Below are 23,281 nucleotides of genomic sequence, written 5' to 3'. Positions count from 1 at the left end.
GATAACGCATTGCAATATAAATGAAAGTAGAGACAAAAGGTATAGAGAGTAGAGAATAAAACTCGTGTATTGATATACGAGGTGTTTACATATTTATACATGATAAAATGACATAATAAAAAGAAATTTCTATTAGAAAAAACCCCTCCCCAATAAACACTACTCTTAATAATTAATCATATAGTTATAAAAAAAATATCTATTCATAACAATGCTCCATGTATATCCCTAATTCCTGCCAAAAGTGGTTGCCACTTGCCACGGAAAGGCGTCGTGTAACGCAAGCCACGTGTGGTGCCACCGACAATGACATGTAGACCCGCACAGCTATCCATGCTAGACCGCACTAAGCTCAGTTCTTAAGTCCTGTTTGTTTGAGCTTCTGCTTTTGTTTTTTCTGCAAAGCTGTTTTTGAATTTTAATTATTGAATTTTACAATAATTTTTTAGCTTTTCAGCACACTACTTCTCAGAAAAGCTTCTCTCAACTAACTTTTCAACTTCTAATTCATTTCTTAAAAATAAAATTCTGACTTATCAGAAATCACTTTCCAATAAACCCGTTTGTTTGGGCTTATAGCTAATCTTTTTTTATCTCGCTTTGAATGCATGCGCGGTAGGTCATGGCTCATGTAAACTTTATGTCGCGTCCATCTTTTGAAGAAGCACTCGATACGCTCCCCCACGCACAATTATCTTGGCATGATTCCTTTTGTGTGAAGAAAGTGCGAGATCGTTGGATTAGAATCCAAGAAAGTATTGTGAAAATAATGAGCACCCAAATCTTCGCAAAAGGAACTCAACGGGGCACTAATTTATATATAGTGGAACATTTGGGAGCCGTATTTTCCAGAACTCTATCAATTCTCTCTTTCTAATTATAATTGAGGCAGAATTCCTGCCATTTCCGGCAAAAAAAATAATCTTGGTGCTTTTTGAATGATCAGTCTTAAGTTGAACGGTCAGTCTTAAGATAAACGCTCAGCTTTCGCCTGTAAATCACACGTTTCTCTGAGGTGCCACCCACCATCCCCTTCTATATTATCGATAGATTTTTTTTTCTACTGCAAATCACACGTTTCTACTGCAAAACAAATGGGATTTTTTTCCTTTCGATTTTCTTTCGGTTACAACAATTGTGCCGTTCAAGCGTAACATATTACTGAGAGACACCAACGAGCAGAAACTGAATTCAAATTTTGAACTGGGAAAAGCAACCGTTAGACTACAAAATCGAGGTGGCCAGTGGAGCTTGGCGTCAGGAGGAATTTGGCAAATTGCAGGCGTGGACGATTGCTGCCATTGAAAGCTCGTGTTCTCATTCACGCATCAGCTACCCGGGCCATCATTCCTCGAGTCAAAACTTGAAAAGACTTGGAATTTTGATAGGGCCTCCGTACCAGCTCATAATTTTGGGCTGTCGTCAGTCGTCACTCGTCACCGCATTTACGCCTCTCAAGTCTCAAATCGACATCTCGTCCAGCCAAAGCAAGAAAAGATCGGGGGTGAGTAGCTCGCTGGGGCTAATGGTTCGCTGTAGCTTTCCAAGTCTCCAAGATGGATTTTGTTTGGCTTAAAATAGCCGACGATTCCGTCCTCTGTCTCGTTCTACCTTCTTCAATCTAGTATGTTTTCTTTTCCAAGATTTGTCCGCTTCTGTACTGAGGAGTGAGCACCGAGCACTAATCTGAGTACTGCAGGTTGCGAGCTGCGGTGTTGTAGCTGCCAAAGAATGAGCTTGCAGAGCTGTCCAGCCGTCGCCGGGGACGCGACGGCGGAGGAGCTGCTTGAGCGGGCGCGGGGGCTGGTGCCGGCCGCCCTGGCCGCGGCGCGCGCGGCAACCGGCTTCGGCGGGCGGTGGAAGGCCATCACGGCGAGGCTGGAGAGGGTGCCGCCGTGCATGTCGGACCTGTCCAGCCACCCCTGCTTCTCCAAGAACTCGCTCTGCCGTGAGCTGCTGCAGTCGGTGGCCGCCACGCTCGCTGAGGCCGCCGAGCTCGGCGCGCGCTGCCTTGAGCCGCCGAGGGCGGGGAAGCTTCAGATGCAGAGCGACCTCGACGCGCTCGCCGGGAAGCTGGACCTTAACCTCCGGGATTGTGCGCTCCTTGTCAAGACTGGTGTGCTGTCCGACGCGACGGTTCCGGCGGCCCCGGCGGAGGCCGCGGCGGCTGCTGCCACGCAGATGGACGTGCGGGAGCTGCTTGCCAGGCTGCAGATCGGACACGCGGAGGCGAAGCACCGGGCGGTGGATGGGCTTCTCGATGCTCTGCGCGAGGACCAGAATAGCGTGTTGTCGGCGCTCGGCCGTGGCAATGTGGCCGCACTGGTGCAGCTGCTCACGGCGACAGCTCCCAAGGTCAGGGAGAAGGCGGCCACTGTACTCTGCTTGCTCGCCGAGTCTGGGAGCTGCGAGAGCTTGCTAATGTCAGAAGGCGCGCTGCCGCCGCTTATCCGGCTTGCTGAGTCAGGCAGCCTTGTCAGCAGGGAGAAGGCCGTCATCACGCTGCAGCGGCTGTCCATGTCACCCGACATTGCCCGTGCGATCATCGGACACAGCGGCGTCCGCCCGCTCATCGACATCTGCCTGACCGGGGACTCCATCTCGCAGTCCGCCGCGGCTGGAGCGCTCAAGAACCTCTCTGCAGTGCCGGAGGTCCGACAGGCGCTGGCCGAGGAAGGCGTCGTGCGCGTCATGATCAACCTGCTCGATTCCGCCGTCGTGCTCGGCTCCAAGGAGTACGCCGCGGAGTGCCTGCAGAACCTCACGTCAAGCAACGACAACCTGCGGCGTGCCGTCGTGTCCGAGGGCGGCCTGCGCAGCCTGCTCGCCTACCTCGACGGCCCGCTGCCGCAGGAATCCCCCGTGGCCGCGCTCCGCAACCTCGTTACCGCCGTCTCGCCAGACAGCCTCGTGTCGCTGTGCGTGCTCCCGCGCCTCGTCCACGTGCTCCGGGACGGCTCCGTCGGCGCGCAGCAAGCGGCCGCGGCGGCCATCTGCAAGATCTCCAGCTCCACCGACATGAAGCGCCTGGTGGGCGAGCACGGCTGCATCCCGCTGCTGGTGCGCCTGCTGGAGGCCAAGTCGAACGCGGCGCGCGAAGTCGCCGCGCAGGCGGTGGCGAGCCTGATGGGCTACCCTCCGAACGCTAGGGACATCAAGAAGGACGAGAAGAGCGTGCCCAACCTTGTACAACTGCTGGACCCGAGCCCGCAGAACACGGCCAAGAAGTACGCCATCGCCTGCCTCCTGGCGCTGTCGGCCAGCAAGCGCTGCAAGAAGCTGATGATCTCGCACGGCACCATCGGGTACCTGAAGAAGCTCTCGGAGAAGGACGTCGCGGGCGCCAAGAAGCTGCTCGAGAAGCTGGAGCGCGGCAAGCTGCGCAGCCTCTTTACCAGGAAGTAGTAGGATCGGCTACTGAATCAGCTAGCAGTGAAAGCGTCGTTTTTGCCGTAACCTGTATAAAATCCCCGTCCTGTTTCATAGCCTCTACGAAGTGAAGTGCGGCAGTGCAGTGCAGAGAGTACTTGTGTTCATCTGAATTGAACATATCGCGTTGTGATTTCAGTGGCTAATGCGTATCAGTGTATGTCAGGCAGTTCATTAGTTCCTAACTTAGGATAAATTCCTGCAGTCCCGTCCTAATGCTAATAAAAGTTCTTTTCTTTTTTTGAGAGCGCTAATAAAAGTTCTTTAGACAACATCATTTGCACTGTTTGGTTGCGATTGCTTATTATCTGTGGAGTTTTGCTGTTCTTTCGTTCTGCGGTCGCCTAATTCTTCAGAAATAAGATATTGCCTCTGAATTCGGGTTCAGATGTTCACATTTTTTTTCCCCTTGCCAATTATAGATTGTTCAAGAACAAAATCTGCGTCTTTTGGATACGAGGATGACGCTGATTTTGTCATCACTGTAAACAGCAGTGTCTGGTAGAGTGCTGTCGGACGAGTGACTAAGCTATTGGAGCACGATGGGGACGAACCGCAGATTGGTGCCCGCACTCGCGCACTGGCAATGCTCTTGTCGGCCGGCCCAACTCATTACGTGATCGTTTTCTAAACAAGATTACGCAAGAGTGTGTAGGTGATGTTGCTCTTTCTCTCGAGCTGTGGATGCATCGCAGTTGCAGACAACGTGGTGGAGGTGATTCTGCATCACGTCTTCAGATGCAGATGATTGAGTTGGAGTGAGAGCGATCTGGTGGGTCGGAGGTCAGTCTCGGACAATCCTTGTCGCTGTTTATTTTCGTGTCGATGGATTCTGCATCACACGGATGATAATGCCATGTCGGACCGGACAGGATGTGATCCTTGTTTTTCTGTATTTTTCTCTTTGTAAAGTTATCTTTTTATCTAATTTTTTTTAAAAGCTGGACAGTAGCATTCTCTACACCATAGATTTTTTCAGAATTTTTTATGACTAAGTGTTTTCAATTTTGAGAGTATTGGAGAACAATATTTTTTATTTTTTAAACCTGTCATCCGTTGAAGGGTGACCTGAGTCTATTATCTGTAATTTTTCAAAACAAACGTATATATTTACATTTATTATTTAAAAATATAAAAATAAAAAATTCGAATATTAGACGATGCAAAGCACGAACAACAAACTCGCCCACATGCTGTTTGAGCCCATTTCACAGAGAACCACCACCGGCGCTTTCGCATAATCCAGGCAGGCCCATATCACCCATGTGGTCATGTCGTCTAGGCCCGCGCGCCGAGCCACCTCAAATTACTGTCGCGGAGTGCAATGAGCCTTGCAATCCCAAAAGCGCTTCTTCCCAAAGCGCCCGCGCGCTCGCCACCTCAAAGTTTCTTCAATTCTCTTCTCTTCTCTCCTCTCCTCCTCCGATCACGCCCAATGCCTTACCCCATTTCTAAATATTGTCGTTGGATTGTTAAGTTTTGTCTAGGATCAATTGGTTCGGCGGTTCGTCTCCGACAGTCTGACGATGGATTCTAGTTGGATTGTTAGGGTAATACACTCTTACTGTCTGGATTTGCTTTTTTTTGTTGCTTGGTTTGCTGGGAAATTTTAGGATTTGGACACTAGTTTGTGTGCCTTTCATATTTTGACAACCTGCCACTCCAATTTCTTCGCAACATGACACTCTAGACAATTTTACCCCTCTTCTTCTTCCTCCCGACTGTCACAGGTATAGCTGTCTTCTTCTTCTCTGTCTCCGACGAGTCAGCACGCGCCAAGTACGACGGGGACACCTGCCACCCGTTGAGCCGTGCGAAGGTGTCCATGGCGATGCGGCGCCACTCTCGCGCTCCAGGACACGTGGCTCCTAGACGTGCTCCTCCTCGCCGCGAGGAGGTTCTGCGCCGCTCGGCCCCGCAGCAGCTGCTCACGCATGTATATAGACACTTTGGGTTTATTTTTTTAAATAATATTGGTGGGTAATTTATAAAGAGACACTTTGTTTTATTTTTTCTCTGATTAACGTGGTAATATCTAGATCTTGAGAGCGAAGGATATGCTTTTTTTATTGGCCAATTACTATATAATATATTTATGTCCCTAGATTTGCTATGAGATTCGTCTGTTTTTGTCGGATCCACAAAGAGCACAAAGGGGAAAAAACATTGGTGCCAGTTGCCACATAATTTGAGAGATTTTGCTTAAAAAAATCAAGTAATGCGATTTGAGTTTTTCTCTCTTTTTTTTCACTTGAAAGATGCTTAAACAGTCCCTTTGGATAAACAAGTGCCTCAGCTTGAATCATTGAGTTGAATTTTCGATATCAAATTTTAATAGACTAGTGGTAGCGCAGCATCTGTTTTGCTCCATGTTACTGGACTCCACTATATTGATAGCAACAGCTTGGATGCAGGTGAAGCAAGTTGCTTATGGTCGGTATCAACTTTCGTCAGTGCCATGACCATTAAACTAGTTTGATCTGTTGTTAGAGCACACCTCTGTAAGTGTTGCCCCCTATCGTAAGATCGACGGCAGTGGCATAAAGACTATTGTAGTTTATTGTTTCTGGTCCATCCTTAGCCTCTTGCAATCTATCTTGGAGAATGATAGATAATCTAGTCTAGGCATTGCTTTGTGGTTTGTGTGCTCTAGTTGTGACCTAAATGATGACACCACTATCTTATCTTTTGCGGGGATAAGGCAGACTTTCCTCCAAAGTAGTTCATAAAGAATAAATACTGATAATGGAATCTGTTGGCTTATGTTTCTTCTGCTTTTCTGAAAGAAAACTTCTATTTCTTACACACCTTTTAGGGATACTTGCAAAGGAGCAATTTGTTTTTTTTTTGAAATATAGTAGCAAATAATATCATTACAAACTTATAGCATGATATGCATTTAACTTCGCTTGATTTGTTGTTAGGGCGCATCCCTGCAAATTCTCTCCATGACTTCAACCAAACAGCCAAGATGTGCTTTAGTTGGGACCTAAACTATGGCCCTAAACTATGGCAACACTGCATCTTTTTCTTTCGAGGGGGATAGGGAGGCAGACGGTCCTTCAAAGTAAGTCATACTGAATGGTGTTGGTTGGCTTGAAAAAGAGATAGAACTAATAATTTCAGTACAATGATCTGTTTTACAGCAACCGGGTTCAGCTATATTAATAGAGAATATGATGCCTTTTGAAATCGGAACCTTCTTTTATCTTTTATCCCTTTCCCTGGAACATCTAACTCTGTCACCATTCTTCTGGTGAAATTTAAAGCAAGATTATGCAGGAAATTCTACACATACCGAAGCAATTTATACATATGAAAGCAAGTCCAGGAAATTCACGTATTGGAGCAATATATACATATAGAAGTCAAGGAAATTCTGTCGGATGCACTGTGAAGTTTCATCTGCACTTCCTCTGATATATACATAGTACGGCAAGTCCTAAACTAAGGCCGTGTTTGTTTGAGCTTCTGCTTTTGAGCTTCTCTGAAAAACAGTGCTTTTGGCTTTTCTGAAAAGCTGCTTTTGGAAATAGGTTGTTGGCTTCTGCAATAAATTTTTGGCTTCTCAGCACATAGCTTCTCAGAGAAGCATATCTCAGCGAGCTTCTCAGCTTTAGTTCATTTTCCTCAGAAACAGGCTTCTGGCTTCTCCAGAAACCACTTCTCCAGAACCTCGTTTGTTCTGGCTTCTGGCTTCTGCCAGTAGCAGAAACAGTTTCAGAAGCAGAAACAAACACAGCCTAAGTCTTCTACATCTCTACCACTGGAGCTTATTGTACTCAGAAGCCAAAGCTAGAACACCAAACGAGGAGACGGATAAGAAGCAGCCATTATACCGTTACATCATGAAAGTCATGGAGTTAAGGTTGGCCATGCGGCTCCACATGTCCAACGAGGTGAGCCTCGGCCGCGTCATGCTCCGGCGAAGCTCCTCCAGCCTCGACAGGAGGAGCACCATCCGCCGGCACGGGATGAAGACGAGAGTCAGCGGGATGAGCCATATGCCCCAGTCCACCACGAGCATCTCCGGCCTCCCCCCTCACTGATGGCTCTGCAAATCTTCAGAGTGTTCTTTGCTCTTTCCCAGTGATAGTGCTTCCTGCTATTTATATAGTGGAGCGGTGGAGCCTTTACTCCTAGTGGAGGGCCATTAACAAACTTTAGTTGCAAATTGCTAGAGCTATCGAAGGTCCCACTTCACTGCCTGTTGGTGGATCCTGGTCTGGCTTACTCTGGGTTGGCGTACTCCAGTGGCTTTCATCGCACATGGATCATGGATGAGGATGAACCTCTATAGGTGGCAAATTATTGGAATCATTGGTGAAGTTCGTGGGCAGATAGTCTGTTGAGATTCCTTAATATGATGATAAGAGTTAATAAATCTTCTTTTATCCAAAAAAGATAGTCTGTTGAGATGCAGAGTCAGAAGGTAGTATGGTTTGTGGAGAACTGGAGATCATCTTCATATGCTATGACCGGCATGCACTACAGTGTTATGTGCTCCGAGTTGAAGCCAGCGGGGTTTGTCTCCAGCCTCCAGACTCTCCATTTGATATAGGAGCTGAAGCTAGTTGATGCCACCAACTGGTCTGGCTTTTCGCGCTCTTAGAACGTCTGAAATATCTTCCAGTCTTTTCTGCTCGCCTTAAACCGTTTAGTAATGTACTTAAAATCCTCCCACGTTCAGAGTTGCTGCCCTTTTTTAGCTGAAAGGCTACCGACCAGCTTCATTGTGAAAGCTACCAAGAGTCCAGACCGGAGTCACTACCTTCTGTGCTTACCTTGGTATAATTGTTAATGCAGTAGCATGCTTGCACAACCAGTGACGGATGCAGATAAGCCAGATAGGAGGCTCATCGACCTCTCTCTCCCTCTTCTTTCTCCTCTTCCTCTTCTTCTCGCTCTCTCTTTCATTCTTCCTCTCCCTCATACATGGCAAAAAATTGTTAGGGGGAGAAGGCTCAGGGGGGCTCTGTGAGGAGGGGGGGGGGGGGGGGGGAGCTGGAGCCTCACTGGATCTGCCCCTGTGCGCAACGAAGCAACCCCCACCTTTGCAATTTGCAAATTCTTTTGAGGACTAGCAATTTGCAATTTTTTAGGACTCTAGCAACTTGCAATTAAGGACTGCTTCTTGTTGTTCGATGGACTAACTTGCGATGTTACGCATTCTGTAGTTAGGGCCAGAAGCAAGAAGTTTATGTGTGATCATGTTATGAAAGGGAAGTCAAATGAGGGAGGAAACGGTAGTTTGCAAGCTCGATTTCTGATTGCTGCTACCGTCAGTCATGGCCTGCCTGCAGAAAAACCTGAACACCACGCAAGCAAGTGTAAGAAAATTTCAGATACCCGCCTCTCTTGTGGTACTTGGGTTTGAGCAATGCTCAAGGCATGATCACTGTGCGAACGATCTCGCAGCCTAAGAATATCTCCAACCGACTACTCATATTTGATCTCCTATTTCTCTTATTTAGAGGCTCCTCATCCAGATTTCATCTCATACTTCTCAGCGCGTTCCAACCGACCTATCATATTTGACCTCCTATATTCGAATCATCTCTATTTTATTAATATCTGATAACTCTCTCTCCCCTCTCTCCTCTCTCTCCCCTCTCTCCCTCTCTCCTGACGCCAACCAGAGCTCCATCTCTCTCCCTAACCTCCCTCTCTTCGAGCTCCCTCTCTCCACGCCTCCACAGCACGGGTGGGCGGGTGAGGGGGCGACGGCGTAGCGTGGGTGGGCGAGCGGGTGCGGGGAAGCGCGGGCGGGCAAGTGCGGGGCCGTGCGTAGGTGCGGCGGCGCGGGTGAGGGGCCGGATGAGGGGCTCCTAGATGTAGGGGGTGAGGAAGGAGATTTGATGGCTCCTCAAATAAAGAGGACCGGATATAGGGTCAGTTGGAGACCGATTTTCATCGTTTTTTCCTCAAATATAAGATAGGAGGTGGGAATAAGGCTCGATTGAAGATGCTCTAATACCACGACATACCTCTGGCTATGCTGCAAACAGGAAAAGGGAGTGAAGGTAAAGGTGTTCAGTTACGCAGCACTTCTGCACCTTTTCCCTTTTGATCCGTGTGAGCTGGTGAACCGCAACAAATTCTCTTTGCTAGCGTGGTTACGAAGGCTAGCCCAGATTAGCCAAGCACATGTCTCCTTCGTTCTGCACATTCTCATCCCCACAAGATTCTGGAGTCTGATCACAGTTCCGTCGTTCTGTTCATCTTTTGGCTGGTGAGGGGAGCCATGCATGGGCACCCGGCGCTGCTCTGGAAGAGATACGATAACACAAGCCCTTTCTCCAAAGGTTGCGTTGCCGAACACAAAAGGTGTTGGATTGCGACCCGAATGTTTGCTGATCCATCCAAAAGCACAATCCATCCAAATGTAGAATCTTTAGAGTTGAATTATTATATATATTAATTATAGATTAAGTTTTACGAGTAATTTTATATTCACGTTGCTTTTTTCTTTTCAGATGAAGTTAGGTGCAATCTACTTATCTCCCACTAAGAACGATGTGGTGGCCAGCAGTATCTATCTTATATTTACTAATTGGAGGCTCTTTTTAGTGCCTCCACATTAATCCTAAAAAAACCTAGAAATTCTCATAAAAAAGCAAAACATCCGACCGTCGAATTGATTGATTGACTAACTGTAATTATAGATCAACAACCAGAATAAACAAAAGATTAAAAAATAAATCATAGAGTCCAACTCTAAGACTACTTCTTATCTTGCCTTTCCTTTTTTTTATAGATACCATTTGTCCAACGAGGGTACGTTAGCAAACTCCAACTTAGTTATGTTAGCAATAAACATACTTTTCCAAATCAATTAAAATATGTCAATTAAATATGCGTGTAATCAAACATTACAAAATTAAAACAACAGAACGCAAACATATTACGGATTATCACATAAAAGTAATATCAAAGAATTTATAATGTATTTTAAAAAATAATATGAGATACGGTGACGACATTAAAAATAATAATAATTTCAAAAAATCAAAAAACAAATAAAAATCAATTTGCATAACACATAAAATGAAAATTATAAATTAGATCTATTCACAAATAATAAATATGATTCCAATATTATGAATAAAAATTACATTTATATTTTACATTCTAATATTTAAATATAAATAGCTGATGTATTTTAGCATACAACTATTATTATCAAATATCTAAAATTCAGCTGTAAGCTAAATTTCTAACATGTGCAGTCGCACAGGTTGATGCGCTAGTACTACTCTAATTCTAGTTGTTGGCCTTATGGGTAAATGACGTTACCGGTTTTGTTCCTTTAGTTGTGTTTTCCGCGTATATATGTTTACGCTAGATAAAACCTTATCTTTTGTTAAATATATCAATTTGTAATCTTTTGAATCCTAGTAAATCTTGATGTTGCAATAGTCATGTTGTTAAAGGCATACGTGGGTAATAGCTTTCCTAAGAGTTAGCAATGCACACATACTAGGACTGCTGGGATTGGATTCATGCTAATTATTGATAGTTACGATCTTTGTGATGAGATATGGGTTAGCATGCAACACGTCAAAAGACATGCATTGGTAGCTCCCATCTTATCAAATGATCGCCCTGTGATTAATTCGAATACAATTTGGATGGATTCTCACAGTATTTTATTAATATAGAAAGTACACAAGATGTTGTCCAAGATGCACCTTGTTGGCGGAAGAGAAGATACCTTCCACAAACAAGGTGCAACGAGAGTTTCTTCTATAGAGGAGATTCAAGCTTAGAGAAAAAGTGGAGAGCAGGGATAACCAAAAACATGTTGATAGTAAAAAAGATTAGGTCCCTAGTATGGTGGTTAAGTGTTTGTATTTATATTATCATTCAGGATGTAAATATACAGGTATACCCTACAGAGATCGTACAGCCTGAGCCTAGGTAGAATACATTTATCCTGCTCAGAAGATATTATCTATTATGATAAATACAATAGTGCAAGTGGCCCTATGGACACGGTACTCAACCGATCATAAATTGTGATGTCGCACTATCTCGAATGTCAGAGTAGCCACCACTTGCGCCGGCATTAACTGCCGATCACTTTTGGTTAGGCCAATTGCATTTGATGTTCTCCTTTGCTGATATTGTCTCTGGAGACTAGCTTCTTCACCTGTCTCGAGAGGCGGTGGCCTGAGAGGTTCATAGCCTCCAAAAGCGTTAGCTTCTGCAGGGACTCTAGCGCCTGAGAGCTCCGGAGAAGTTCGTGACGGCGTCCCCTTAAAATTATCTATAGGCTGGGATATTTTCCCTAACACACCTATTGCTGAAAATTTATTTATTGATCATGATTCATCTAGAGTTTAACATTCTTCTCTTATTGTGCAGCCTACACAATATTTTATTGTAGTTGAAAGGCTTAGTAGGTAAATTAATCCACCCAAGAGGTTAATTGAGAAGTGTAATATTATTATTTATGCTTTGAGTTGTGCAGAAGAAGTTGAAGGTAATATATAATCTTCTAATTATAATGAGGCTATTACTTGTGCTGATTGCAATAATTAAATGATTACAGTGTAAGATGTGATGGAGTCACTTGAAAAGAATGGTACTTGAGATTTAATCAAATTGTCAAAAGAGAAGACACTTGTTTGTTGCAAGTGGATTTTCAAAAAAAATGAGAGTATTCCTAATGAAGCAGTAAGATATAAAACAAGGTTAGTTGTAAAAGGCTATAGGCAGGTTCTAGGTATTGATTATAATGATTTATTTTTCTCTGTTGTGAAGTATAGTTATATTCGCACTTTACTTAGTATTGTTGCTATATGTGACTATGAACTTGAACAATTAGATATTAAAACAACATTTTTACATGGGGAGTTAGATGAAGATATTTATACAGACCAACCTAAAGGTTTGGTTATTCCTGGAAAAGAAGATATTATCCGTAAATTAAAGAAATCTCTTTATGGTTTAAAACAATCCCCAGACAGTGATACAAGAGGTTTTACTCACTTATACTCTCTAATGGTTTTAAGCATTCTGATTATGTAGCTGTGTATATTTGAAGACTGTTAATGGTTCAACTATTTATTTTCTTCTCTATGTCGATGATACGTTGATTGCTGCAAAGGATAAATAAAAAATAACTAAATTAAAATCACAATTGAGTAATAAATTTTAGATGAAGAATTTAGGTGCAACAAAAAAAAATTCTTGATATGGAGATCATTAGAGACAGAAAGCTGACAAGTTATATCTTAGTCAACAAGACTATATTGAGAAGGTACTTCGTCGTTTTTATTATGCATGATGCAGAACCATTGATTAAGCTGCATATTTCAAATTATCTTTAGCTTTATATCCTGAGTCAGATTATGATATTGAGTACATATTTAGAGTTTCATATCAGGTGCAATTGGTTCACTTATGTATGTCATGGTCTGATCTCATCCTGATTTATCTCGTGCACTGGGTGTTGTTAGTAGATTCATGGATAATCTTAGTAAAGAGCATTGAAAATTTGTTCAATAGATTTTCATATATATATATATATATATATATATATATATATATATGTGTGTGTGTGTGTGTGTGTGTGGGGTACTTCTAATGCTTGTTTGTAGTTTGAGAAATCTGGAGATGGATTGTTTGTTATATTGATTTAGATTATGCTGGTGATTTAGATTAGAGATTTCTCATAGGTTATGTTTTCACCATTGAGGATTGTGCTATTAGTTGGAAAGTATGTTTGGAGGCTACTGTTGCTTTATCAACTACTGAAGCTGAATATATAGTTATTTTTGAAGCATGCAAAGATGATGTTTGGATGAGAGATTTATATACTGAGCTTTGTGAAGATAATTCTTGCGTTAATTTTTCTAAGATAGTCAGAGTGCTATTTGCCTTACAAAGAGTCTGATGTTTTTTGAAAGAACAAAGCATATTGTTATGAAATATCGTTATATTCGAGGTAAGAACTCATAATAATTCTACTAACATGATGATAAAATCACTTCCTACTACTAAATTTAAGCTATACTCAAATTTAGTTGGTTTAATTCCTATAGATTTTTTTTGGCACTAGTGATATTTATTATTAAAAGGAATTAATTGATAATTCTTTATTTGCTACACGATAGATTTCGTCTTAAGATAGAATTTATTAGATTGTGATCTGAATTTTTTTTAAGTCATATAAGTGATGTTTTTAGCTCACGTTTATATTCTAGTTGTGTATCTATATAAATATATCTTGTAAAGATTTTTTATGTAAAAATTATGTCTAGTATTTGATCAGTCGTGCTTTATTTATAAAGAAAGGCATGTGCACTCCGGCTGCATATCGGTCCGGGGAAGATCGCGTGACGTCCGACGCTGGTCTGTCTCCATTTCCTTTCCTTCACTTGGCTCCACTTCACTTTCACTCCCCATAGAGCAACCTTTTACAGTTGGAGAAGCCATGATAAGACTGTGTCCAACGGATTCCCTTCAGGGGCCAAAATCTCTTCACGACGGGATTTTCGTTCCCTTCAGCGCTCCAACGGATTCCCTTCACGGTTCCTGTCGCGAAGGGATTCCCAGGGTCATTCCCTCCAGCACGGGATTCTCTCTCCTTTCCCTTCGTGATTCCTCTCGAAAGGAAGCTGTTGGAGATGAGAGGAAATAAAGAGAATGAAAATAGGAAAAAGAATCGGAAAGGGAATGAAATGAAGAGAATATTGTTGGAGACAGTCTAAGCAGAGTGTCCAAATCATCTCAGAAAGTTTTACCTTGCCTCGTCAGAATCATATATGTTTAGATGTTTTACTTTTACACTGCCTCGTCACTTCGTCAGAGACATTGATGCTTGCACTAGATGGAGTGATGGACGCTGTCACATCGATGCGGTGCTGATTTGTGGATACTCTAGTCATGTCGACATTTCGATTGTGATGGGTGCTCCATATGAGATTTGTAGGGTGATATCATATAAATAGGATGGTAGAATTTATATTTATTAAAAAGAATAGTATTTAATTAATTATATTTGTTTGAATAGATGAATTGAATTTCTGTTTAGTTGACTGAATATAATGTCGTATAAATAGATATAAGAGTTAATATTATGATTGATTACCCTATAAAAAAAAATTTGTGATATTTTTGACAAATGAGCCATCGCCTGTATGAGTGGATGCAGAACATGCATCCATCGGATCAGGTTGTAATCGTATGTTTACACCCGCCGAACCAAACTACGTTAGTAGATGCAGACAAACAAATGATTTTTTTTTTTAATTCTACACATTCGCTAAGTCAGGTTGAGAAGGTCCGAGTAACCAAAACACCCTACTAACGCTGTAACGCACATTGCTGCAAGTGGTGCCCCCCCCTTGCAGCCACATGCCGCCGACTAGTGAACAATGAGTGTTCAGGCGCAGGCGGATCTAATCAGGCCGGCGTCGACGAGTCCGGTGGCGGATGCGGCAGTGAGCTCTGAAACCTGAACCGACGATCGTAGCCGTGTCCCTCGAGAGATCTGAGATGACAGCAGCCGTGCAGCACAAGCTGCTGAACTGCTTCAGTCGAATGAGTTTTTTTTTATTTTTATATTTTTTCGATTAAAAATTTAAATAAATAGATTCCTCGTGGAAACAATTGCAAAACTAGACGCCTACCGCCCTCTGAGGAGGCGGTAAGCAGTCCCGAAGTCTCTTACCGCCCTCTCAGGGGGCGGGTAGCCTTACAGCCCTCTCAGGGGCGGTTAGCGACAGTACATGAACAGTAAACCTCAATGAACAGTACTTCGAAGTTTAATTTTGCTAATACCTTCTCTATTCAAAATAGTGATGTTCTGTTGCTCAAAAAATCCTAAAACTTTTTGTACGTGTTACATAATACATGTGCAACCCATTTTAATTGAATTCACCCAAAAATCCTGTGTAGAATTTAAACTAAAATTCTCCAAAAAAATGCTACTTTTATAACTTCTAGCAATTGTTAGCACCGCAAATAAATTTCTAAAAACCTGTTAAAATTCACTAATATTCATCTTATGTGATGTGATAATTTATAAAATTATTTTTAGCCTGATTATATGGTAAAAAAGTGGATTTCTTTGTGATGCACCATTTATATGTATTTTTATAATTTTGTGTGATATTCTTCTTTTAACTTAATTTGAATTCAAACATATATAAACATAGAGCTAAAAATAATTTTAGAAATTATCACATCACATAAGAAGAATATTAGTGAATTTTAACAGGTTTTTAGAAATTTATTTGCGGCGCTAACAATTGCTAGAAGTTATAAAAGTTACCTTTTTTGGAGAATTTTAGTTTAAATTCTACACAGGATTTTTGGGTGAATTCAATTAAAATAGGTTGCACATGTATTATGTAATAAGTACAAAAAGTTTTAGGATTTTTTGAGCAACAGAACATCACTATTTTAAATAGAGAAGATAGTAGCAAAATTAAACTTCAAAATACTGTTCTGCGAGCTTTACTGTTTACGTACTGTAGCTACCCGTCCCTAGGAGGGCTGTAAGGCTACTATAAGAGACTTCGAGATTACTTACCGTCCTCTGGTAAGGGTCTTACCGTCCCTTTAGAGGGTGGTAGGCGTCTAGTTTTGCAATTGTTTCTACGAGGAATCTATTTATTTAAATTTTTAATCGAAAAAATATAAAAATAAAAAAAGCTCACGGAAAGGTTGAGCTGAACAGCAACACAAGCTGCGGGCTTGTACATGTCGGCTTGTGGGCAATCAGCTCGTCCGTGCTTCAGCCCAGCCCATAGAGAAATCGTTCTCCAAGTCCAGTGCAGCATTCAGCCCAGCCCAAAAGGCAATCGTTCTCTCGGCCCAAGTCCAGTGCATCATTCAGCCCAGCCCATAGAGGCAATCGTTTTCTCGGCCCATGTCCAGTGCAGCATGCAGCCTAGCCCATAGATGCAACACCCCGAGGAAGCAGGAGGCGGCGTGGCGCAGACACAGCCGCAACAGGAAATCAGCCGGAGCCGGAGAAGAGAGCGATGGCCAGGAGCGTGGACCTCCCCGTGGTGGATCTCGCCTCCCCTGACCTCCGCGCCGCCGCCTCCTCCGTCCGGCAGGTGACCCCGCCCAGTCCCGAAGTTTCCGCGAGGTCTCTGCTTCGTGGCCTCGTGGGCACAGCGAGCTTTACGCAGCACGTGTGATTTGGTTCGGCAGGCGTGCGTGGAGCACGGGTTCTTCTACGTGACCAACCACGGGGTGGAGGCCGGCCTGCTGGAGGCGGTGTTCGCGGAGAGCAGGAGGTTCTTCGAGCTGCCGATGGAGGAGAAGATGGCGCTGCGGCGGAACAGCAGCCACCGGGGGTACACTCCGCCCTACGCCGAGAAGCTCGACGCTGCGTCCGAATTCCAAGGTTGAATTTCTGTTCTCGCCGGAGTCTCCGTTGCACTCTGCACTTACGGAGTGTTGGATTTAAGTCGAAATTCTAAACTTTGACTGATGTCGGTAGCAAATGTCGGATTGCTTTAATAATAGCACATAATCGGTTGCATCATAATCAAAGATCAATATTTTCAGTGGCAAATCATCAATTTATTCGATGGAGTAGTATTCTTTAACGGATAGGAAATTTAAAAGATTTTAGAGGTTTTTTTCCAGCATTGGCAGTGCTTAATTATTTAGACCCACTGGTTGTGACATTTAAAACTGAACCAGAAACCATGCTTCTAGTAATCTAGTTCAATCGATCTGTTTCTGGCAGCAACAGGTCATTCACTGCTTATTTCCCTGGTGATGGCTATTAGTGTGATTAAATACAGATGGGAATACCCTGTGGTCTTTAGATATGAGTGAGGGGATCGTCAATTGGTAGACCGTGCTGTGCTTCAATTATTTGTCCAGGGTTGTGCGCGTCTCTTGGAATCTGGTTTAGTGGGTGAAGGATAGTTCCAGAGGGAATGGACAAGTATGAAAGAACCCATTTGCCACATCCTTGCTGCCTGTAGTTTGAAACTACAGCAACATTTTATATTTTACCTTTTAAGTCTGTGGTGTTTGTAATGATATAGTTCAATCTCTGACTGAACTCTGAATAACAATTACCTATATAGGAGACCTCAAGGAGAGTTTCTACATTGGGCCTACCGGAGACGGAGATTGGCAGAATGATCTAAACCAATGGCCCTCTGAAGGTATTTATCTGCTCTGCCACCGTCCTTCATGATATCCATGGACATAATTCATGTGATCAGATGTCCAATTTGTGCTTTTCTTTCCAAAATATGAAAATATTTGTATTTTTATCTGGCTAAATTATCTGCAGAGCACTTTCCGTCTTGGAAGGAGACAATGAAGTTGTACCTTACAGCTGTTCTGTAAGTTTTAGAAGAACATTTGTATATTTCACAAAACTGTTTACCACAGAGATCAATATGGTCGCTTATTCCCTATCAGTGCTACTAGCAAAAGGATACTCTCTCTAATTGCAATGAGCTTGGATTTGGATGAATTCTTTCAGAAGATTGGTGCATTCAACAACCCGTCACCAGTTATTCGGTTATTGCATTACCCAGGTTACATTGTTGTAGTTACTGAAGCTCTAGATAAATTCTTGGTGTTGTCTTTTTATTGTTCTTGCAAAGTTTGTTTAAATATGCAATGGAGCACTGGATATATTCTTGATGTTGTTTTTTGATTTTTCTTTTCATTTAATGGTTATTGATAGTTGCTTGTGTGGCTTGAGCACTTAATTATGCATGTATCATGCTCCCAGAAAAAAAGTATATTATAAATTAAAAAATAGGCATGCAAATGTTCCTTTTTCTTGAATGCTCAACAAATTTATGTGTTTCTCAGAACATAAATGGATGCATATGTTATTCTAAAAAAATGAAGAACTTGACATCCTCGTAATGTTGCTTGGGTGGGTTGGGTCTGGGGAACATAACTTATCTGTCCACTAAATTTTTTTTTAGTGAATAATGAAAATTGCAGATTTATAATTGCATGACCTCAAGTGTAGTTTATCCTGAAAGTCTAAAACTCTCTGTGGACTCAAGTGTATTTGTTAGTAAAATTTAAAAACTTGCTTTTAAGTTCACTTTTATTTTATAAGGCACCTTAATGGTTAATAGCAACTGCCAGCAAAGGCTACACAGAGCTCTGTGTCTCGTTAATGTTTCAAAGTAATTATCTAGCTGCTGTATACTGGATCGCAGACTTTGAGTGCCAATGGAAACTCTGATAAGCAATATGAATGTAAGGTATAGAAGTTCGTTGGGTAGCTCTGTTTCCCCACTGTTTTACTAATCTTCTTTTGTACTGGAAAGTGGGTTATGAACCAAAGAATAACAAAATGCGTGATGTGTCTTTGAGTTGCTTGTAGGAAGTGTTGTTTTGGTGAATGTGTTTTCCTTATTAAATTGGAGTCAGTCGAGCAACTTTGTCTATGTCCTTTTTTAGATTTCCTGATTTTATCTTATTGGAAAATAGCATTTGATCAATTTAACGCAGGTGAAGTAAACGAGTCTGACAGTGGAAATTACGGTGCATCAGCTCATTCAGATTATGGTGCGATAACTCTTCTAGCAACAGATGGCACTCCTGGCCTGCAGGTATGCTATCTGTAGTGCAAATGGTGGCTTCATTTTGTTTGTATTTACATTCTGGATTCTTATGCTGCTGCGTGTGTACAGATATGCAGGGAGAGGGATAGGCGTCACCAGCTATGGGAAGATGTTCATCACGTTGATGGGTAAATACTTCTTTTGTGATTTTCATGAATAAAAACTTCTAATCAAGTAGTCCTGTGCACTCTATAGTGAATATATTTAATTTTATTTTTTCTCCTAACTTGCTACAATCCTGTTTTCTGTGCTCTTTAGATAATTCCTAACAGGTATGATATGATCTTATGAGTTCTTATGTTACGTGTAGGGCCCTTATTGTTAATATCGGCGATTTGTTGGAAAGGTGGACGAATTGTCTTTTCAGGTAACATTCTTTATTACCTCTGTTGATCCACTCTGTGGTAGTATGGTAGCTGTCATCTACTGCAGTAATAGTGTTGAGTACTTGCATCTCGAGGACATTCTTCTGCAACTCTGCTTGGGTAAATAAGGTAAAAAATAAATTGCACCTTTTAACAATAAGTTGATGTTATCTCATCAACACAAAGAGCATGTTTCTTTGGTAACATTATGATCATTTCATGATATGGCGGTGTAGTTATTGAAATTCGATTGAGAAGATCTTCTGCAGTTCTGTTTTATCGTATCTTTCTTATGCACTTATTTCTAATTAATCTCTACAACAGACAAACATTGTTCATGAATTTTGATTGCTATACACTTCTGTGTAACTTGTAGATCTACACTGCATCGCGTTGTTGCAGTTGGTAAAGAGCGCTATTCTGTGAGTGTACTAACTACTGAATTCAGTATTTCCTACTTTAGGAATTTGAGCTAACCTTTTAACAGTGAGCCACGTTTCACACAAGTTTTTTTTAATATATCAGGTTGCTTTCTTTCTTGATCCAAACCCCGATTTACTTGTGGAGTGCTTGGAGAGCTGTTGCAGCGAGGCAAATCCGCCGAGGTCATCTTCTCATAGCTTAACATTTTTTACTGTTTCATTTGTCGTTGTTTCTCATGCTTTTCAAATTGAACGCTGTTTCAGGTTTCCTCCTATCAGGAGTGGCGATTACTTGAACGAGCGATTAAGTGCTACATACAAATAATCCTCCGTCACTACATATGTAAAGCTAAGTTTATCTAGATTTCGTTCGGGCTTGGCAGCCGTTAAGAATGCTTGACTGCACCATCAGGAAACTTAGTATCATAGTACCATTTGAACTGAAACTATTTTGCGAGCACGCAAGAAAGATAGACATGTGAACTGGATCTCCAGGATGATCCTGGTGCGGTGGTGACCCGAAGACTGCACTTTTCTGGATACGCTAACGCCACCAAAGACTGGTCATGCCGACGGCCATCGATCGAGAGCAGATCGTCAGGAAGTAACTATGCAACGCCGGCGTGCGCGTTCGCACATTTCCCTACCACAGTGAGGACACAAACATGTGTCGCACTTTCCAGAACAGGTTTTCTCTCTGTCTAGTTTCCCCGTCTGTTAGACAGGACAAAACAACAGTCAAGACTGAAAATCTGGAGGTAAGTAGCCTGCAATCTTTGGAGTTGCGAATCTCTTCTCGTTTGCTTCCACGGAGGCGATTGGACAGGTGATTCCATTTCCATCCATCTCTTTCTTTGACAAGAGAAACTAAGTATCTTCATCTGTTCATACCCTTGTGAACACGATCGACCAGCATACCATCTGGAAGGTTGACATGCTCGAGCCGTCGATCTGTAAGCATCAGTGCTCTAGAACATGCGTGGACTGCACTTCCTCGCCCCGTATGCATCTCCAAGACTCACGCCAGGAGCATGCATTGTGTAGCACGCCACAACTGTCTTTATGTTTGGTTTACGTCTAAGTTTGTTACGTCTTAGTTATATCATAAATTTGTAGATAGTTGTTTAGTTGACTGTCGCGACCGTAGTAAGCTATATTTTGTTAACATCTTGTCCATATATCATGTACTTAATTTTTTATTAACTTTGCTATACTTTTGGAGCCACATTTTAGATATATTTAACTTTAGACATGACAAACTTAAATGTGAACTAAACATTGCCCTCAGTCTGAAACAGTGATACCCGTGCAGAAACTAGATAGCGACCTCGTTGGCAGTAAGCATGACTTCGGGTTCGGAACGGCCGAAAGGACGCGAAAGCTTCAGCTCGTTGGTTGAGTCATGACAGCCGATTAGCAACCGGGTGAAAAAGTTCTCGGCTTTGGCCAAGACTGGAGACTGGTCGAACGGACGGTCAGATTGCGATGGCAATCGTGCTGCCGCACGTACGAGACGCAGCTCAACAAACAGGTCAATGCCTGCCAGGCGTTGAGGTTCTGGGCTTCCTAATCGTCTCGAGAGAAACACGTTAACAGTTCGTGGAGGCAGAAGCCGCTCATAAGCATTTAATTTCTGCATTGGTTTCAAACACGGTGGGTGATAGCATCCACAATGCATGCCAACCCATGTCTTACAGTCTTAGCGCCTTGTTTCGCGACAAGATAACCATGTTTGCATTTGTCTTCAAAAGAAAAAAAAAACATGTTTGCATGTGACGTGGCATTAGTGCTGATATAAGTACTGGACCATGAAGTGTCTGTTGAGAGTAATTTGGATTGTAAAGTACATAGTGGATAAATACATATTCGAATATCTTTTATTGATGATTGTTACAAATATATACATATTGATGAGGTGTCTGTTTGAGGAGACATACTTCTCGAACGGATACCTATTCGATCAATCAACTGTCAGGAGCAACTGCTCGATGACTAGGCGAAGATCTTTGATTTCTAATACTCCTCTTATCGATGCCGGTTCATGTACTTATATATTTCATCTAGAAAGCTCTTTCAAAAACCCTTTAGAATAAAGACAGTAGTAATGATTTGTTGTTAAAACTATTTTACAATTTAGTAAAAAATAAGAAAAAAATAATACAACATAAGTTGATTATTGTCTATCTGTTAACTCATATGAGAAAATATTATAAAAGAAAAAACCCATAAACAAGTTTAGAGAACAATAAATATATCTTATATACCTCCTTTAAAAATACGGGTAGGGAAAATAAGAGGTATTACATATGATCTTGTGTAGATATTGCCTCATTAAAAAAATTTATGAAAAACTTTATAAGTAAAACTCATAAAGGGAAAAAAGTATAATATAATGTATGAGCCGGTTAAATTCATGAGGATACTCCTTCTGATTCTCGTAAATCTCGAAGTCGTTGCATACTAATACCATAAACATATTTTTGAAATATCAAAGTTGGTAAGGACTTTGTGAATAAATTTGCGAGATTATCACAAGATTTAATTTGCAAGATGTTTATCTACTCACTTTGTTGTAACTCATGAGGATAAAATAATTTAGGGGCAATATGCTTAGTGATGTTGCTTTTTATGTAATCTATTTGTATCTAAACAACACAAACATCATTATCTTCGTAGATAATGATAGATGATTTAATGGAACTAATACCACATGACTATTGTATGTGGTTTATCATTCTATGAAGCCACACATATTCACATGATGTCTCATATAATACAATTATTTCAGAATAATTGTGGATGTTGCCACTAAAATTTGTTTGGAAAACTTCCATGAAATGGTTGTCTCATCATGTAGGAACACAAAGTCTATCTGTAATCTGGCATTATGGGGATCTAATAAGTAGCAAACATCAGTGTCTAATCATATTTGAATCTTGGTTTTTCTGAAATTGAAAGAATAAACCAAGATCTTTGATGCCTTAGAGATATCGTAAGATATTTTTGACTCTCGTCCAATGGCATTTACTTGGAGCAGCGCGATACCTAGCTAGTAAGTTCACTGCAAATGAGATATTAGGCCTGGTGCAATTTGCAAAATACATAAGCGCTTGCATGGCACTAAGATATGAATCCTCGGGTCTCAGTATCTCTTCTCTATCTTCCCGTGGTCTAAATGGATGGGGTTTTAGATGGATATGATTTATCCATATTGAATTTCTTCAATATTTTCTAGATATAGGTAGCTTAATGTACTATAATTCCTGAGGGAATTTGCTCGAGTTTTAGACCCAAGCAAAAATTGGCTTTACCCAAATCCTTCATCTTAAATTATGTCTTTAGATGATCACGTGCTTCATCGATATCTTGTGTGTTACCAATGATATTTAGGTCATCAACATACATAAAGATAATACAAAATCTTGTCAAGGATTTCTTGATGAACACGCATAGACAATCATTATTGTTGGAGTAACCCTTCTGC

General features: G+C 41.8%; 2 protein-coding genes across 3 annotated transcripts; both read left to right on the top strand.

Moving 5' to 3' along the window:
* Positions 1–1,154: 1,154 nt before the first annotated feature.
* LOC133907976 (U-box domain-containing protein 4-like) lies at positions 1,155–3,688 on the top strand. 2 transcript variants are annotated; one of them, XM_062350118.1, is made up of 2 exons: positions 1,155–1,504; positions 1,700–3,688. In XM_062350118.1, the coding sequence occupies exon 2, from the start codon at positions 1,732–1,734 to the stop codon at positions 3,403–3,405; it is 1,674 nt and encodes a 557-aa protein (XP_062206102.1). In that variant the 5' UTR covers positions 1,155–1,504; positions 1,700–1,731; the 3' UTR covers positions 3,406–3,688. The 2 variants fall into 2 exon arrangements, with proteins under 2 accessions (XP_062206102.1, XP_062206101.1); XM_062350117.1 differs by having other exon boundaries at positions 1,155–1,624.
* A 12,657-nt stretch (positions 3,689–16,345) lies between these two features.
* LOC133907476 (2-oxoglutarate-Fe(II) type oxidoreductase hxnY) lies at positions 16,346–20,285 on the top strand. Its single transcript, XM_062349529.1, has 11 exons — positions 16,346–16,505; positions 16,603–16,798; positions 17,496–17,576; positions 17,708–17,759; positions 17,839–17,957; positions 18,898–18,998; positions 19,080–19,138; positions 19,321–19,377; positions 19,752–19,797; positions 19,901–19,980; positions 20,062–20,285. Exons 1-11 carry the CDS (start codon positions 16,428–16,430, stop codon positions 20,120–20,122), a joined length of 930 nt encoding a protein of 309 aa, XP_062205513.1. The 5' UTR covers positions 16,346–16,427; the 3' UTR covers positions 20,123–20,285.
* The last annotated feature ends 2,996 nt before the right edge of the window (positions 20,286–23,281 follow it).

Source organism: Phragmites australis, chromosome 24 (genome assembly GCF_958298935.1).
Source record: "Phragmites australis chromosome 24, lpPhrAust1.1, whole genome shotgun sequence".
NCBI classification, from domain to species: domain Eukaryota; kingdom Viridiplantae; phylum Streptophyta; class Magnoliopsida; order Poales; family Poaceae; genus Phragmites; species Phragmites australis.
This window is presented reverse-complemented; position numbering and strand designations above follow the sequence as displayed.

Coding starts and splice junctions, on each gene's coding strand:
- LOC133907476 (XM_062349529.1), top strand. CDS start 16,428: ATGGCCAGGAGCGTGGACCTCCCCGTGGTGGATCTCGCCTCCCCTGAC. Junction 16,799..17,495: donor CGCTGCGTCCGAATTCCAAG/GTTGAATTTCTG, acceptor TTACCTATATAG/GAGACCTCAAGGAGAGTTTC. Junction 17,760..17,838: donor TTGTACCTTACAGCTGTTCT/GTAAGTTTTAGA, acceptor ATTCCCTATCAG/TGCTACTAGCAAAAGGATAC.
- LOC133907976 (XM_062350118.1), top strand. CDS start 1,732: ATGAGCTTGCAGAGCTGTCCAGCCGTCGCCGGGGACGCGACGGCGGAG.